Here is a 16,587-nt window from a genome sequence, read left to right as displayed (position 1 = left end):
AGATATGAGGGGGGGACTAAAAAGAAATCTTCCTACTTGTCTTTTTATTTTTTTTATTATTTTTTTATTATTGCAAAACTACTTTAAAAGGCATCAAACCTTAACAGACTTAAGTCTAACTGACCTTGAACTTTGTTTTTTTTTTTTTGAATTTCTATTCTCACCCTTACTCACTTCGCAAGTCCCTTCAAATTGATATTTTTTTTCCCGTTTGAATTTTATATTTTGAAGCTTATTTGTTGTATTTTGGATTTTATAATTTGAATTTCGATTAACTAGTTTTTTTCAAAACTGTGACATAAACTATTAAAATGTCATAAATGAATATGACAATTTAAAGAGACATAATACAAATTGTCAAGAATCGAACATATTTTATTATTTGATCAAGAATTCATAAGATATTTAAATTAACATAATATTTATTACAACAAATTATTTGATTACAACAAATTATTTGATCAAGAATTCATAAGAATCAACTATTTTCTTATTGTTGTTTATATGACAATTACTTTTGTGAAAAATAAATTTGAGGAATTGAAGACATTTGAAATGATTTTGCATCTCAAAATGCTCGAAGAAACCGCAATCTTATGACTTATTGATAAAAGGGAAGCTTTTTTTGTTTTGTTGATATTTTGTAGAACAATCGTAGATTCTCAATGGTGATCTATATATCCTAGTTTTATTAGGGCTAGTTTTTTTTTATATACGTTTGATATGTCTACAAATCGCTTTTACTCAGCTTTGTTGGGTTTGGTTTGGTCTCCTAACTTCTTGTTTTGTTATTATTTTTTATTAATAATACATAAGATGAGGTGCATTTGCACACGATGTTTTGGGATGTCAACATAATTGAGATTTCAAAACATTTTATTATGATAACTTGGGGTGCTAGTTGAGAAGTCAACCGCCATATATAATTAATGCATGTCACATCAAAAAAAATTATGAATTTAAGGAGCCTTTTCTCAAACTTGCCTAAGGCCATAAAATGATAGGAACGTCCTTAGGTAGGCGTAGCTAAATGAAATTTCTTTAATTGTTGATACAACATATTTGCACATTACCATTACTCTGTTAGTCATGGACTCATAGTTACTAATCAGTGGATAGGTCGCTTGAGCAAAACGACTGTTCAAATACAAGTTGTACAATGTAAACCCTAAACTTAAAATAATAGAAATGAACTGCAGCCTGCAGAGACATAGGCACACAATTGGTTGAACTTCGTTGTAAATTAAACACTGTTGTTCATTGTTTGGTATTTTTGTATCTTTATCGTGTTGAATTGGGTTGTTCTAATAGAGTTTTAAATTCAATATTGGTTGCATGTTATAATGTCTTCAGTTAAATCAATGGTTTTCTTTGTCATAACAACTTGCAGGGCAAGTACTTGTGAATGGCACAGAACGTCCTTCTGTTTCCAACTGTACAAGTACCACCACCATGCAACATATGCAGACTGAGACATTATTGTTTGTGAGAAAAGCATCATTCAAAGAAAATATGGCCACATGCCTTGGTAGTTGGTAAGCACCCTATACATAATTCTCAGTTTAATATATAACCTGTATATGGTTTTTAAATATTTTTCAATATGAATTCGAAAATGCTGTCCTTGAGCAACAAGTAAATGCAAAATGAACCATTGTTATTATACACAGCAACAAGATTGATGACCCAAAAGACAAAGAAAAGTTGTACAGTTGGAAACAGTCATGACAGTTTATGTGCTTTTGCAGCCGGTTTTTGAGTTCATTTAGACAGATAGAATGTAAAGAAAAGTTATATATGAATAACTAGTGTTACAAGCCAGTACTTGTAGTACATTATATTTAATGAGTCATTCCATTCAAACATTAACAATACAAATGTATAATTATTTCAAAACTACTATTGTATATCTATTACAGATTCCTCATACTAAAAGGAATATACGAGGCATTTCGATGTTAAGTAGATTGTAACAATGCCAAACATTGGAAGGTTATAGAGTTACTGTTCTCTATTGATGACTATTCAACTGAAACAATAAAAATTTGTGAATTTCTGTTTTGGGATGGGAGAGCAAGGTGTGAGTGTGTCTGAAAACTAGAAGAGTGAAAGACAAAAGAGCCGTTAAATCTAGTAGGCCAGTTTGAATCAACTTCTAACTAATAGGAGCTGAAATAATTATTTAGCATGTAAGTTAAGAAAAATGTTTCTAAGTTTTGAAAGTTAAGTGAGAGAGATCTGAATCAAAATTGTGTAGGATACAACCTGATTTATACTTAGGGGATAAGATATTAGTTAAATAATCATGTTCAACTTTTTCCTTTTCGAGCACGTGTGAAAAATTTAAGCAAACTAGTTCTTAATATATAAACACTGCAAAGTCAATATCTAAATCATCAATAGTTAAAATTTCAGCCAGTAATGACAATTGTAACTGAGGTCACTGTAATTACACAAGAAAAAAAGGGGACAGTAATTTTTCGAATTTGTTATCCATATAGAAATTTTATCCATTTCCCATGAAAAGTTTACAAGTCAAAAAGATGCCTATTGTAAAAAATGTCTCAACTAATCTAGTCTATGTCAGTATGCTACAAAGTAAGATTCATAGCCCATTCAAGCAAGAGGTAATATGTTGGAAGGCATCTTCGGTGCAAGGAATGGTGAGGCCACCCATAGGATGATCATATCCAAACTCTTCCTCAGCTTGACTCAACAAGTATTGAAACGATGGTTTGTTCAAGTATGATATTGGGATCACAAACCGCTTCATTTTCTCGCCAACATACACTGCAAGATATCCCTTTGGTACTTCTGATGATTTTGAAGCTGCTTGGCTTGCAGTAGCACTTACTGATGCCCGTCGAATAACGTTTAAACGGAAACCCATTCTTTTTGTTTGTTGAAGAGAAAAAGAACAGAGCGAAAATCTCAAATTTGTGAAAAGTAGTACTAAATACTTGAGGATGCCAATGACTTGTGTTCTTTTTGAAGGCAATTGTAAGTATATTTATAGTGACCAAAGTTCTCTGGAAACCCAATTCCAAGTTAAATTATTGTTTGAAAGAGTTAAAGGATAGAGAAAATAAGATGAGATATCATGAGGTGTTGTCTCAAGATGGTACCCCACCTTTTCAAACAATGTTCAATACAAAGCATCCACTTGCAACTCAGCTAGATGTGCCTCATATTTGATCATACATTATAACTAGTACTTCATAATTTTGTAAACATGCTGAAGACATGTTTTCTTCATTATGATAATGCTGCTGATGTCCATCTGGTAAACTACAAGGCAATGGATAACTACAGATCATCATACACCAATCTTCATGTTTGTGGTTATACTTTCAAGTCCATTAATTATATGCATTTTCTATCTACTACAACAATTGATGTTGATCCTACATAAAAACAACTCCATGTGATCATTCATATGCTCCTGTCTGACCATCACTCAAATCTTATGGCCCTCCTTCACTGATCACTATAGTTGCCGACTGTTTGTTACATATCTTTTCATCTATATATATTCATGCCTTCAAGCAGTTAGGACCAACACAAAATCATTCACAATCCAAAACATTTGAAATTCAGAAACTCGAGTTTTCTATATTCAAATAAGTCTTTCTTTTTTTCAAGACCAATCTTCTTTTTTTTCAACACATACAAAAATGGGTTTTCGTTTACCTGGTATCATCAGAAGGACATCGTCTTCAAAAGTTGTGGACGTGCCAAAGGGATATCTTGCAGTATATGTTGGAGAAGAAATGAAACGGTTTGTGATCCCTATATCATACTTGAACCAACCATCATTCCAAGAATTGTTAAGCCAAGCTGAGGAACAATTTGAATATGATCATCCAACGGGTGGTCTCACTATTCCTTGCAGAGAAGACGTTTTCTTAGAGATCACTTCTCGTTTGAATTGAATTGGCTCTCGGAAGATACCATAAGACTGACGTAGATATTTGGCCCATTTTTGTAGCAGTTTAGTTTCTCACCTTCAAAAGATTTATCTTTTGTTGTTATCATATACTTGTTTATGAAAAAGTTCACCTCAACGAGAAATTTATAACGTCATTACTTTATGTTTTCCCTTAAATATAAATCTGAAAATCGAAGCATATCTGCTAAATGTTCAGTTTAGAATCTCTAGACGAATATGAAATAGATTTCCTCTGTTGCAAAAATATAGAAAGTTAAAAGTAACTAGTATGATTTAACGATCATAAACAAAGTATATATTGCAAAAAATAATCCAGCAGAGAAGAATGTAATTATTGGATAAGAATGAAGATTAAAAAACTTGTGGTTTATTAAGCACCCCTTGATTCTGGTAAATGTTAATCTTAAACCAATAACCTCTTTCTTCCGAAATCCTATCACATGTCATTGAAAATAAATAATTGATTCCTATTTTGGATAGAATTTAGAGAATGGAGAATACTGAATCAAACTATATATTATTGATTCCTACGTTGACTTCACTTCCTTGTGTTTTGGATCATAAACCATGTTGTTGAATTTAGTTTTGAAACGATTTATTTGTATTTTCTTGTTTGTCAAGTTGAGTTTACACATGGATGTCACCGAGAATTTCAGACAGTCATGACACCAAGGGCATTATTTTCAAATTCATATTGAAAACTACATTAAAAAATACGCGATGGTTATCCTAACGAATGTTACTAATACTCAAAATACATTATAGATATGACTATACAACTTTTGAGAGCATCATTCTATTCAAAGATTAACGACACAAATGTACAATTGTTTCAAAACTAATATTGTAGATCTATTACTCATGATTCCTTATACTAAAAGAAATACATGAGACACTTCCATGATAAAGTAAATTGCAACAATACCAAATATAAGAAGGTTAAGAGTGCCTGTTCCCTACAGATTAACGTTCAACTGAAGCAATAGAAGTTTGTGGTTTTCTGTTTTGGGAGTACAAGGTGTGACAGAAAACTAGAAGACTGCAAGACTAAAGAATCATAAGATGTAGCAGGCATGTTTGAATGATCTTGTAGCTAATACGAGTTGAAATGATTATTTAGCTTGTAAGTTAAGAATTTTTTTTATATATTTAAAGGTGTTACGAATAAACTCAGAGAGAAAGCTTCTGAAAAAATTGAAGTGTAGGAGCTGAGTTCTACTTTGGAGATAAGATATTAGTTAAATAATCGTGTTCAACTTTTTCTTCTTTTAGTATATATATGCGAAAAAATTTAACCAAAGTATCTCTTAAGATATAATGAATAGGTGCCAAAGAAATTTCTGAAGACATAGGCAGAGTCTTATTAATTTGGCTAAATCATCAATAGATATTGATTTGGTTCAAGAATTTTATATAGCTATACCAGAATTAGCAAATCTGGTTTTGTTAGCTGGATTTTAACAATGAAACTAATTTTTCTAGTATTTTGAGAAATAAAAGTAACATATTGTCTAATTTCAATAGGCTCAAAGAACTAACTATAAATTTTGATAATTTTTCTGAATTTGTTATTCAGATAGTACTGTTTCTCCATTTCCCATGAAAAGGGTAATATATTTACAAGTCAAAAAGACGCCTGTTACAAAAAAATGTCTCAATTAATCTAGCTATTTCCGTATATTAAAGTGTAATGTTCAAGGCCCATTCAAGCAAGAAGTTATATGTTGAAAGACATCTTCGGTACACGGAATGGTGAGGCCACCCATTGGATGATCATATCCAAACTCTTCTTCAGCCTGATTCAACAAGTCTTGAAATGATGGTTGGTTCAAGTATGATACAGGAACTACAAACCGCGTCAGTTTCTCTCCAACATACACTGCAACATAGCCCTTTCTCACTTCTACAGATTTTGATTTTGCTTGACTAGAAGTTACTGAACCCTTTAGAATAATGTGTAAACGGAAACCCATTTTTTGTTATTGCTCGAGAGAAGAACAGAGAAAAAATCTCAAATGTAAGAAGGATGTAACTAAATATTTGATGATGCAATGAGTTGTGCTATTAGTGAAGGAGATAGCAAGTGAATTTATAGATTTTGAAGTTATCCCAAAACCAAATTCCAAGAAAAACTATTATTGAAGGGGTTGAAGGATATAGATCATAGGGATAAGGTAGCATGTGGTGTTGTCTTAAAGTGTACCCTACCTTCTTAAACAATGTCCAATACAAAGCTTCCACTTGCTACCAAATGAGATGTACTCAAGTGCAACCTCATATTTGTTCATGATTTAATTGGTTTCCTTCATAATTTTGTAAACATGCTTCAGACATGTTTTCTTCATTATGATAATGCTGATGTACAGCTGGTAAGTGACTATAGGCCATGGTTAACGATATATGTTTGTGGTTGTACTTTCAAGTCTATCAATTATATGCTATAACACCATGTGATCTTTCATATGCTCTTGTCTGGCCCTCTTTCAGTGATCATTTTAGCTGCCGACTGTTTGTTACATATCCTTTCATCTATATATATTCATTGCTGCAAAAGCATTTAGCACCAACAAAAAATCATTCACATCCCAAGGAATTTGAAGTTCAGAAACTTGAGTCTTCTAAATACAACTCTTGCTTTTTTAAACCAATATCTCTTCTTTTCGATACATACATACATACATACATACATACATACATACATACATACATACATACAACAATGGGTTTTCGTTTACCTAGTATCATCAGACCAAGGGCATCATCTTCAAATGCTGTGGACGTTCCAAAGGGATATCTAGCAGTGTACGTAGGAGAGAAAATGAAGCGGTTTGTGATTCCTGTGTCATATTTGAACCAAACTTCATTCCAAGAATTGTTGAGCGAAGCCGAGGAACAATTTGAATATGACCATCCAATGGGTGGTCTCACTATTCCTTGTAGAGAAGACATTTTCTTAGATATCACCTCTCACTTAAATTGAATTAGCTCTTTGAAGATATCATAGGACATGACGTAGATATTTGACCCATTTTTGTAGAAGTTAAGTTTCTCACCTTCAAAAGATTTTATCTTTTGTTATCATATTTGCTTGTAAAAATGTTCACCACAATGAGAAGCTTATTAACATTATTACTGTGTTTCTCTTACATATTATTCTGAAAATTGATGCATTTATTTGTTAAATGTCCAGTTTAGAATCTCTAGAGGATATAATGGAAGATTCAGTTGTTCAATTATAATATCAATTCTCCCCTATTGGAAAAAATGGAAATTTAAAAGTAAACTATATTGATTTAACAATAATAATTGAAGTATATATTGCGAAAAAAATATCTGCAGAGAACACATAATTATTGGATAGAATTTAGATAGCAAAAACATGGTTTCTTCAATCATATTATTAAATTTAGTTTTTTTTTTTAATAAAAAAAATGAGTTAAAAATAGTTACCTCTACATTTTATAGTCAAATTCTTTGATAATATTTTTTTTTCTTTTGTTGTGAAATGTCTAAACAATTTTGCTCTCAAAAAAGAAAGGCAAATTTCAATTTTGCTGTAAAAAATCTTTAATCTCAATTTATAAACATAGGACTAGCCACATATTTTACCATCTCCTACTTCTGTTTTTACAAATCAAGTTTCTCAATTGTCGAGTCCAATAAAACCATGGCAAAACTTTCCCTGAACATTTTAACGTTGTTGCATTCACATAGTTAGAATTAGAAACCTATATTTAGATAGGAAGAAACTTGTGACATCTTATCTGGCATGTCATCCAAGCACTCTTGAATTTTTTTACTTTTTCCCAACTCTAAAAAATAGCATGCATTATTGAGTCCTCTGTTTTAGTCCTTTCTTTTTTTGTTACATATATTAAGCATTGTTTTTTTTATTGTTCTTCACACTATAAATGAAATACTGATGCGAATAAACTTGTATGAGAAAGAAATATTTGAACTCTGATGGTGTTACCAGTAAGTTCTGGCCGTTTTTACCAATAAACTGAGTTAGAGAGATCTGAAAAAATTGGAAGTATAGAAGCTTATTTCTTCTTAGGAGATAAGATATTAGTTAAGGTAATCATGTTCAACTTTTCATTTTTGAGTATATGTGAAAAATTTAACCAAATTAGCTCTTAATGAATATATAACCACTGCAAATGCAATTTCTGAAAACATAGGCCGAGCCTTGTCAATATGCAAAACTGGATGAACAATGACACTAATTATGCTAGTATTCAGAGAGACAGTAGTGGCAATTATCTCATTTCAATAGGCTTAAATAACTAAGTATAATTTGTTGAGATTTTCGCATCTTATGATCATTTTTTCGCAAAAATAAGTCTACCCCGGTAAAATTGATTTCTAGACTCGGTGTGTATCATTAAAAACAAATGACTGATATCTCTTTTTCAGTAGACTTATTTCCAAGTCATATCTAATAAAATGTGAAACACTTTTTTTTTTTAATAAAATGACTGTTTTGTATGAATGTTCCTAGTTGTGAAGTGGTAAAAATCAATTTCGAATCACTGATGTGGACAGAAGGGGCATAAAATGTCATGACAAGCCAGAAATCCATTTTGGTTTGTATCTCTCAAATACAAATTATGTAAAACTTATTTTCTTTTAAACATTTTGATTGGATTTTGAAGACAGAAAATCAGTTACCCTTGAAAACCTCAACAAATCATCATATACCATCTCCTATATATATACTCAAATCATCCCTCTTTTTCCATAACTCTTTGCCACTCACACTTACTTTACAACCAAAGTTCAAATTCAAATCTAAAAACAAAACAGAAAACAATTCAGAAGAATGAGTGATTTACAGATTCAACAAGAATCCATGTTGATCCCTCACAAACAGAAACAATCCATGATTATTCCAACATCATCAATGCTTCATCATCACACTCACAACAACTTTTTCAAACGCCGTTCACCATCATCATCATCTGCTCACCAACCATCATCCAAGAAGCATTCTTTTGACGCAAGCAATCTCACCCGTAATGGCTTCTCCGCCATTACACTTCCTTTCGGTCTCCGCGGGAATGCTCTTAGCCGCTGTGTTTCTGATCCATGCACCTTTCCGGATCAATCCATACCCGTAAAAGGGCCGTCAACTGCTTTGCAGCCTCTGCCTCCGATCAGCAGATGTTTATCTGAAGTTATTGATCCTTCTGAGGTTAAAGAAGCAGTTGCTCGTTATTTGAACTCTGCTGAAAAATCCACCCCTGAATCTGATTCAATGGTATGTGTTGAAATTTGTGTTTCTTGCTAAAAAAGTAATCTTTTTTTGATTTGGAATGATGGGTTTTGTTTGTTTTTTGTAGAGGCTTAAAAGGATGAAGGATCGGTTAAAAGAAATGAAGAAAGTGTGGGATGAAGTTATGGAAGACGAGGAAGAAATTGAAAAGGAACAACAAGAAGAGCCCTTTCCTGATGCTGAATATGAAAAAGATGAAAAAGAACAAGAACAAGAACAAGAACAAGAAGAAGAGCCCTCTCCTGATGCTGAAGATGAAAAGGGAAGAGCCCTCTCCTGATGCTGAAGATGAAAAGGATGAAAAAGAACAAGAACAAGAAGAGCACTCTCTTGACTCTTTTGTTGTTGAAGATGAAAAAGTCATATCTCAGGTACATGTCTTGAATCTTCAACTGTCATTGTCTTTTCTATTGTAATCTTCAATGTGTTTGGTTCTTTAATTGGTACTTACAAGTTATGCTCATAAATTTATAAGTTTTTTCTTATTTTTTTGTATATCCTAGTTGCACTTGCTTAATTACGTAGAATCCGGGGGTTATGGTAAGGTATTGAATTTGATCATAGTTGCATTTGTAATCGTAGTTTATGTGCAGTAATTTTAACAGCTCAATTATATAGGATCTGGACTTTCCCTTATCGACATATACATATCGTCTGAAGTAAAAAAATTATTTGATCAACTGTGTGTTGTGCCTCCCTCCACTGCATTTTTCCTTTGGTTTTTAATTTACCGAATCTAGGTAAGAATAAATACTCTTCTTTTCAAGTATTTTGCGGGTAATATGTTAGAGTTAGAGGCTGCATATTGAAGGGTAAAAATGCTAAATTTTAAGACAAATTTTAAGACAGGAACATACTGAAGAATGAATTGCGATTGCAGTTGCATTTGTGGTCACGTTGTGAACCGTTACATTGTGGGGAAATGCGGCTGATGTGACTAAAATTGTGTTTGTGACGCCCTTGTAGAGACCTCAAAATCCTCGAAAAAGCGGCTGCAATTGCGATGTAGTTATTGTAACACCCCGTTTTCCCAACGTAAAAATTTCATAATTAAAAATCAGAGTAATTCCACTTTAAACGGAATGCTACACTTCTTAAAAATTCATAAACTGAATAAATAACAATTTATTCTTCAAAATCATTTAACATAAGTAATTCAAAACTTCGCAGCGGAATTAGTTCATTCAACATAAAAAGTCTTTGCCACGCAGGCCTCATCAGAAAATCTCATAAGTCTTAGTTCAATATTCATTCATAAAAGTTCATAAACAATACGTAAGGAATAGAAGTAAAGTCAAGTCCCATCCCGTTACATATCAGAGCACCTAGACACACATGTGAGGAGTCCACTCACGACGCCTCTAATCTTGATTACCTGCAAGTTACCCATACGAAGAGCAACATTTCCAAGCAGAGGGGTGAGATTTCTCAAACAATAATATTAAGCATATAAATCATATAAAGTACATTCAATAACTTAAACATCTTATAATTCATTAATCATATCTAATAACTTAAACTTCCTTAACTAGTGTCATTATCCTTCCTACATTAGTCATATACTTCATCAAGTAATCTCAATTATTATTCATAAAACATCTTATCTTAAATCATGATCATAAGCATCAATATCTAACACCAAATATAATCGTAAGCATCATCATATAATTCACATAAGTATCATTATCAAAACATAGCATTTATCGAAAACAACTTCATAATCAAGTTCATAATCAACTTCATAAACTAACATCATCATTAAATCATAATCATCAAATCACAATCAAACTTCATAATCAAACCTCACTTAACTCGACAATGCGACTCAACTCGACTATGTAACTCTTAACATCTCAAATCATCTTAGCATCTTGACAACTTAACAACTTGACAACTCGACAACCTCACATCTTAAATCATCTTAAAACTTCTTGATATGCAAATGCATGTGGTACCATTCAACAACATAAATGAGCGTAATTAGGCTCTTCAACATGTGAGCATAAAGCTGCCGGGCTTAAAGCCCCCAACGTAGTTTGAGCACGAAGGCTGTCGGGCCTAAAGCCCCCAACTTTAATGAGCACAAGGCTGCCGGGCCTAAAGCCCCCAACTTTAATGAGTATGCAATGGACTCAACTTCCTACAACTTAGACAACTTCATGAACATCTATGACATCCTAACATCTTGATATCTTGACAACATAACATCTTAATAACTTGATGACTTCATAACGACTTGACGACTTAACAACTCTTATCATCTTAACGTCTTAACATCATAACATCTTGACAACATATGGATCACATAAATAATTCATATCATATCATAATATAATAATATCAAATGATAATAAACAACATCTTAAAACATCATATTCATCAATCATAAACAACTTCATATAACATCGTATTTAAACATCAACAATAATTCACTATGTATCTTTGTAAAAACATAATAAATTATCCACAACATATTTTCATGTCAAACCAAAACTATTGGAAAGATATCACAAATATCAACAACTTTCATGTTTACAACAAAGATCAATTCAAAACAGAAACATATGAACAAAACGCAAAAACATGAAACAGAGAATGCTGTCACCGTACAATTTTGCTAAGACCTCCCTGTAGTATTTTCATCATAACTCACAGACCGACCATCATTTTCACGTCAAACCAAAGCCACTAGAAAGCTAACAAAATTATCTAAAACTTTCATGTTTACTCCTAAGACCAATTCGGTACCGATCAATACCAGTTTTTATTTTAAATTTGGAAAAGTTGTGCTGAAAGTCCATAAAAATTCACTGTGACCTACGTGCAGTAATTTGACCATAACTCAAGTTCTATAAATCCTATTGACGTGAGACCAACGGCATTAGAAAGCTAACATCCATACCTACAACTTTCGTGTTTACACCTAAACCCAGTTCGGTACTTAAACTTGTCAAACTGAGACAATAAAAACGCGTTTTGCACATTGACAGCAAAATCGCATTCAGCTGCGATTTCGCTTTGGGGAAATCTTTTCCACTTCTTATTCGATCCAATACTCTCCAAACTTGACCCTAATCATTACCCTATGATTACCCTATCATTAGAACACTAATCATTCATCAACTTACTGTATGCAAATTCAAAGGGTTCTCAAATCTATTAACAACCTATTACAATTATTAAACCCTAATTCTTAAACTCACCAACATCTCATCCAATTCCATGGTTTTAACCTCAAAACTACATCCAATAATCATCATATGGATTATCTAAGGTCTGTACACAATTTCTACATCAATTCAACAAGTTTTCATCATCTAATCATCAAATCTCTCTCAAAACCCTAATTCTCAAATTCTCACAAACTCTCCCCAACTTGTTAGATGTAATCTAATGATTTAACAACTTAATATTAATGCAAGATAGTCTCACCCTCACCTTAGATTAATTCCTGAATCAGCAGCAGCGTTCTTCTTTCCTAAGGTCTTCTCCTCTTCTCTTGACTTCTCTTCTCTTCTCTTCTTTCTTGTTCTCCTCTTTTCCAAAAAACGGTTTGAGGTAAACTCTTTCCAACCTAAGCTTCTCTATTTATAATATACTAAAATATTCTTCCCAAATCTATTTAGGCCCAACAACTTATTCTTCTTTCTATTCTAACCCCCAATTCAACTCACACTAATAATCCTCATAATCTTATTTATTTCTAAATTAAATATATCTCTCACAAATAACAAATATATTTCTACACCAAATAACAAATATATCTCTAACAAATAACAAATATATTTCTACATCAAATAACAAATATATCTCTAACAAATAACAAATATATTTCTATACCAAATAACAAATATATCTCTAACAAATAACAAATATATTTCTATACCAAATAACAAATATATCTCTAACAAATAACAAATATATATTATTCTAGTAAATACCAACATATAACATAACAAAATATCACTCATCAAAATAAATCGACTAAATCATAAAAAGACATCTAATCTCAAAACTACCTTCAAATCTACTTACTCTAATAATTCTCATATTCTAATAAATAATAGAATAATGCCACATAATAAAATACTAACACCTCATATAAATAAATAAATCACATAAATAGACTCTAACTTAATAAAAATAATTAAATAAAAAGGAGGGCGTTACAGTTATGGCGACGACAAGTTAAAACTATATACATGACTTTCAGATTAATAGTTTTTAAGCTGAACAATTGATTTTTGTTTTTGTAGGATGATTTGGGAAATGATTATGAAGAAGCTGTTAGTGTGGAATGGGTTGATAAGTGCTTAAGCCTTACTTTCAAGTGTCCATGTGGCAAGGGATATGAGGTTCTAATCTGTGCAAACAATTGTTACTACAAGTTGGTCTAGAAGAATCAGTATGCTTAATTGATTCCTTGGGGGTGGATCACTTTTGTTTATTTTCTGTTTTAGTTTGGAAAAAGCTTGTATGTTTTCATTTGTAGTAGCATTTGGTTGTCACTAGAAGAACCAATCTATATTTATAGATCCTTACATTTGTTCATCGGCTGGTTTGACTTCGATTATCTTGCAGTCTGGTTTAACCGTTAAACTACGTATGAACCAAGATTGATTTGGCTGATTTTTAATTTATAAAACTGGATTAGCATTTATGTCAATAATGAAATTCTTATTCACAGATTTTGGGTTTGCGACGTTATTATTGACACAGCTTACTACCTTAGCATGTACAAAACCTAAATTTACATGTGTCAACATAAAACCTCCGCAAAACATGCTATGATGAGCTACAAAGAAACAAGAACAACAAGCCCTTAGCAACAGAAAAAACATGCTATATTGCATTCAATTCAATTCTTTGCTAAATGAGTCAGAGGAGGAGAGGAAACAAGCAAAGTGAAACAATGAATAGTGAGATAATTCAGTTTCACAACTAGCCTCCTGTATCTGTCTGGATCAGGATATCACTCTCCCTGATTTTGTAAAAGCTTCAAATTATGGTCCAAAGGAGTATCAACTGGTTTACAATCGAGCATCCATGTTTCTTCCAAGATATCAAGAACATATTTTCTCTAAGAAATAGCAGTAGCTTCATATGTTTGTGCTACTTCATTCCCAAAAAAATAACGCAATTGGCTTAAATAATTGGTTTGAAAGTGGTTGAATAAATGATGTTTTATATTTTTAATGTCTTCTTAATCATTATCGGTAATAAAAATATCACCCACATATACCACTAGATAAATGACTTTGTTTGAAGATGACTGTCTAAATAATACAGAACGATCAGCTTCACAATGAATCATGCCAAATTATTGAATAAGCTTGCTGAATTTTCAAAATTAAGCTCAAGCCGATTGCTTTAGACCGTACAATGATTTTTCTAACTTGTAAACAAGACCAGAATCACCCTGGGCAATAAAGCCAGATGGCTACTGCATATACATCGCCTCTTCTAAGACTTCATGAAATAAGATATTTTTAATATCAAGTTGATACAAAGGTAAATGTTTGATAGCAGCCACTAACAAGAAAGATGAGCATAAAACATTTTTGCAAGGTATCAATATAGTCCAAACCATAAATTTGAGGGTATACTTTTGCTACCAATTGACCTTTTGTATGATCCATTCCATTTGTTCATGATAACATACTTTAATAGCAAAGACCCACTGACAACTAAAAATAGATTTTCTAGGAGGTAATGGAACGAACTTCCATGTACACAGACTCCAATGCATTCATTTCAACAATTACTGCTTGTCGCCATCCTGGATGTGATATTGCTTTCTGGATGAACTTATGAATAGAGATAGCGGATATAATAGAGACAAAAACATAGTGGGATAGATGGAGGCAAGCGATGATAACTCAAAAATTTATATATATAATGACGGTTAGAAGTAATATGAACAAAATCTGAATCACCAGAAGAGGTAGGGACTGTCTCTTGAGCATCAGAACATTGACGTTGATCAGTAGTACAATAACACTTAAACTCGGGACGACTATGTGACTATGGAGGTCGTGAGTAGAGATAGATCTTTCAAATAGAGGAATATGCACCACATGATTACTAACGTATGTTTTAGAATCTGATGTACCTGGTGTCACAAAGAAAGGTGTATCATCAAAGAAAGTAACATCTGTCGAAACATAAAAATGAAGTGTAAATGGACAACAACACTGATCGCCCTTTTGAACTCTGGAGTACCCCTGAAACACACACTTGATAGCTCCTATAAACAATTTCTCACAGCCAGGAGATAGAACATGAACAAGATAAGTGGATCCAAACACTCGAAAAAGTACAAAATACAGGGGGGCTTAGAAAACAAGAGAGAATGTGGAATCTCATTATCCAATACCAAGGATGGCATACACATGATCAAATAAGATGTTGCGAGAACATCATCACCTCAATGTTTTCAAAGTGCATGAGAATTGTTCAATAAGGCACGTTTAGATGACGATATTTTCACTTAGCGACACCATTTTGTTGTGGTGTGTGCGGACAACTAGACTGGTGTGGGATGCCATGTAACTAACACTTAGAAGAACAGGTTATCGGAAACCCATTTTATGTGCGTATTTGGGAGAAGAAAAACAAAGCAAAGATATAAAAATATTTAGAAGGATGTAGCTAACACTTGATGAAACCAATGACTTGTGTTGCTTTTGAAGGCATAAAAATATTTAGAAGGAAGTAGCTAACACTTGATGAAACCAATGACTTGTGTTGCTTTTGAAGGCAATAGCAAATATATTTATAATATTTATAGTCATTGATCTTCTCTGAAATTTCGATTCCAAGCTAATTTCGATTCCAAGCTAAATTATTATAATATTAGTCATTGATCTTCTATGAAATTTCGATTCCAAGCTAATTTCATCTTCTCTGTCGATTCCAAGCTAATTTCATCTTCTCTGAAATTTCGATTCCAAGCTAATTTCGATTCCAAGAAATGATTCCAAGAAATTATTCCAAGCTAATTTCGATTCCAAGCTAAATTATCCAAGCTAAATTATTTCTGAAATTTCGATTCCAAGCTAATTTCGATTCCAAGAAATGATTCCAAGAAATTATTCCAAGCTAATTTCGATTCCAAGCTAAATTATCCAAGCTAAATTATTATTTGAAAGATATTAGAAATCGTAGTTGGACCTAACACAACCCCACAAAACCGGCTTGTGAGGTGAGGATTGCCCCCACTTATAAACAAATTGTAAGGCAACGCCTAACCGATGTGGGACTCTTAACAAAAGAGTTAAAGGTTAGAGAGCATAAGATAATATAGCATGTGGTGTTGTCTTAATATTGTACCCCACCTTATCAAACAATGGCCAATACAAAG

The 16,587-nt window shown here is 32.5% G+C and overlaps 5 protein-coding genes across 5 annotated transcripts; 3 read left to right on the top strand and 2 right to left on the bottom strand.

Annotated features, from left to right (window-relative positions):
• Positions 1 to 2,381: 2,381 nt before the first annotated feature.
• LOC146931236 (auxin-induced protein 15A-like) lies at positions 2,382 to 3,399 on the bottom strand. Its single transcript, XM_085702716.1, has one exon. It carries the CDS (start codon positions 2,888 to 2,890, stop codon positions 2,606 to 2,608), a length of 285 nt encoding a protein of 94 aa, XP_085558842.1. The 5' UTR covers positions 2,891 to 3,399; the 3' UTR covers positions 2,382 to 2,605.
• Positions 3,400 to 3,548: 149 nt separating this feature from the next.
• On the top strand, positions 3,549 to 4,091 carry LOC146931235 (auxin-induced protein 10A5-like). The gene has a single exon (XM_085702719.1). The coding sequence runs from the start codon at positions 3,675 to 3,677 to the stop codon at positions 3,930 to 3,932; it is 258 nt and encodes an 85-aa protein (XP_085558845.1). The 5' UTR covers positions 3,549 to 3,674; the 3' UTR covers positions 3,933 to 4,091.
• A 1,373-nt stretch (positions 4,092 to 5,464) lies between these two features.
• On the bottom strand, positions 5,465 to 6,059 carry LOC146931234 (auxin-induced protein 15A-like). Its single transcript, XM_085702717.1, has one exon. It carries the CDS (start codon positions 5,920 to 5,922, stop codon positions 5,644 to 5,646), a length of 279 nt encoding a protein of 92 aa, XP_085558843.1. The 5' UTR covers positions 5,923 to 6,059; the 3' UTR covers positions 5,465 to 5,643.
• Positions 6,060 to 6,400: 341 nt separating this feature from the next.
• On the top strand, positions 6,401 to 7,078 carry LOC146931233 (auxin-induced protein X10A-like). Its single transcript, XM_085702718.1, has 2 exons — positions 6,401 to 6,633; positions 6,666 to 7,078. The coding sequence occupies exon 2, from the start codon at positions 6,669 to 6,671 to the stop codon at positions 6,927 to 6,929; it is 261 nt and encodes an 86-aa protein (XP_085558844.1). The 5' UTR covers positions 6,401 to 6,633; positions 6,666 to 6,668; the 3' UTR covers positions 6,930 to 7,078.
• Positions 7,079 to 8,365: 1,287 nt separating this feature from the next.
• On the top strand, positions 8,366 to 13,912 carry LOC146931232 (uncharacterized). The gene is made up of 4 exons (XM_085702714.1): positions 8,366 to 9,209; positions 9,292 to 9,389; positions 9,487 to 9,595; positions 13,481 to 13,912. Exons 1-4 carry the CDS (start codon positions 8,772 to 8,774, stop codon positions 13,619 to 13,621), a joined length of 786 nt encoding a protein of 261 aa, XP_085558840.1. The 5' UTR covers positions 8,366 to 8,771; the 3' UTR covers positions 13,622 to 13,912.
• Positions 13,913 to 16,587: the final 2,675 nt, after the last annotated feature.

Source organism: Medicago sativa, chromosome 4 (assembly GCF_051527215.1).
Source record: "Medicago sativa cultivar Bolivia chromosome 4, Bolivia_mono, whole genome shotgun sequence".
NCBI lineage: Eukaryota > Viridiplantae > Streptophyta > Magnoliopsida > Fabales > Fabaceae > Medicago > Medicago sativa.
Note: the sequence above shows the minus strand (reverse complement) of the source record. Positions and strands in the feature narration are given on the sequence as shown.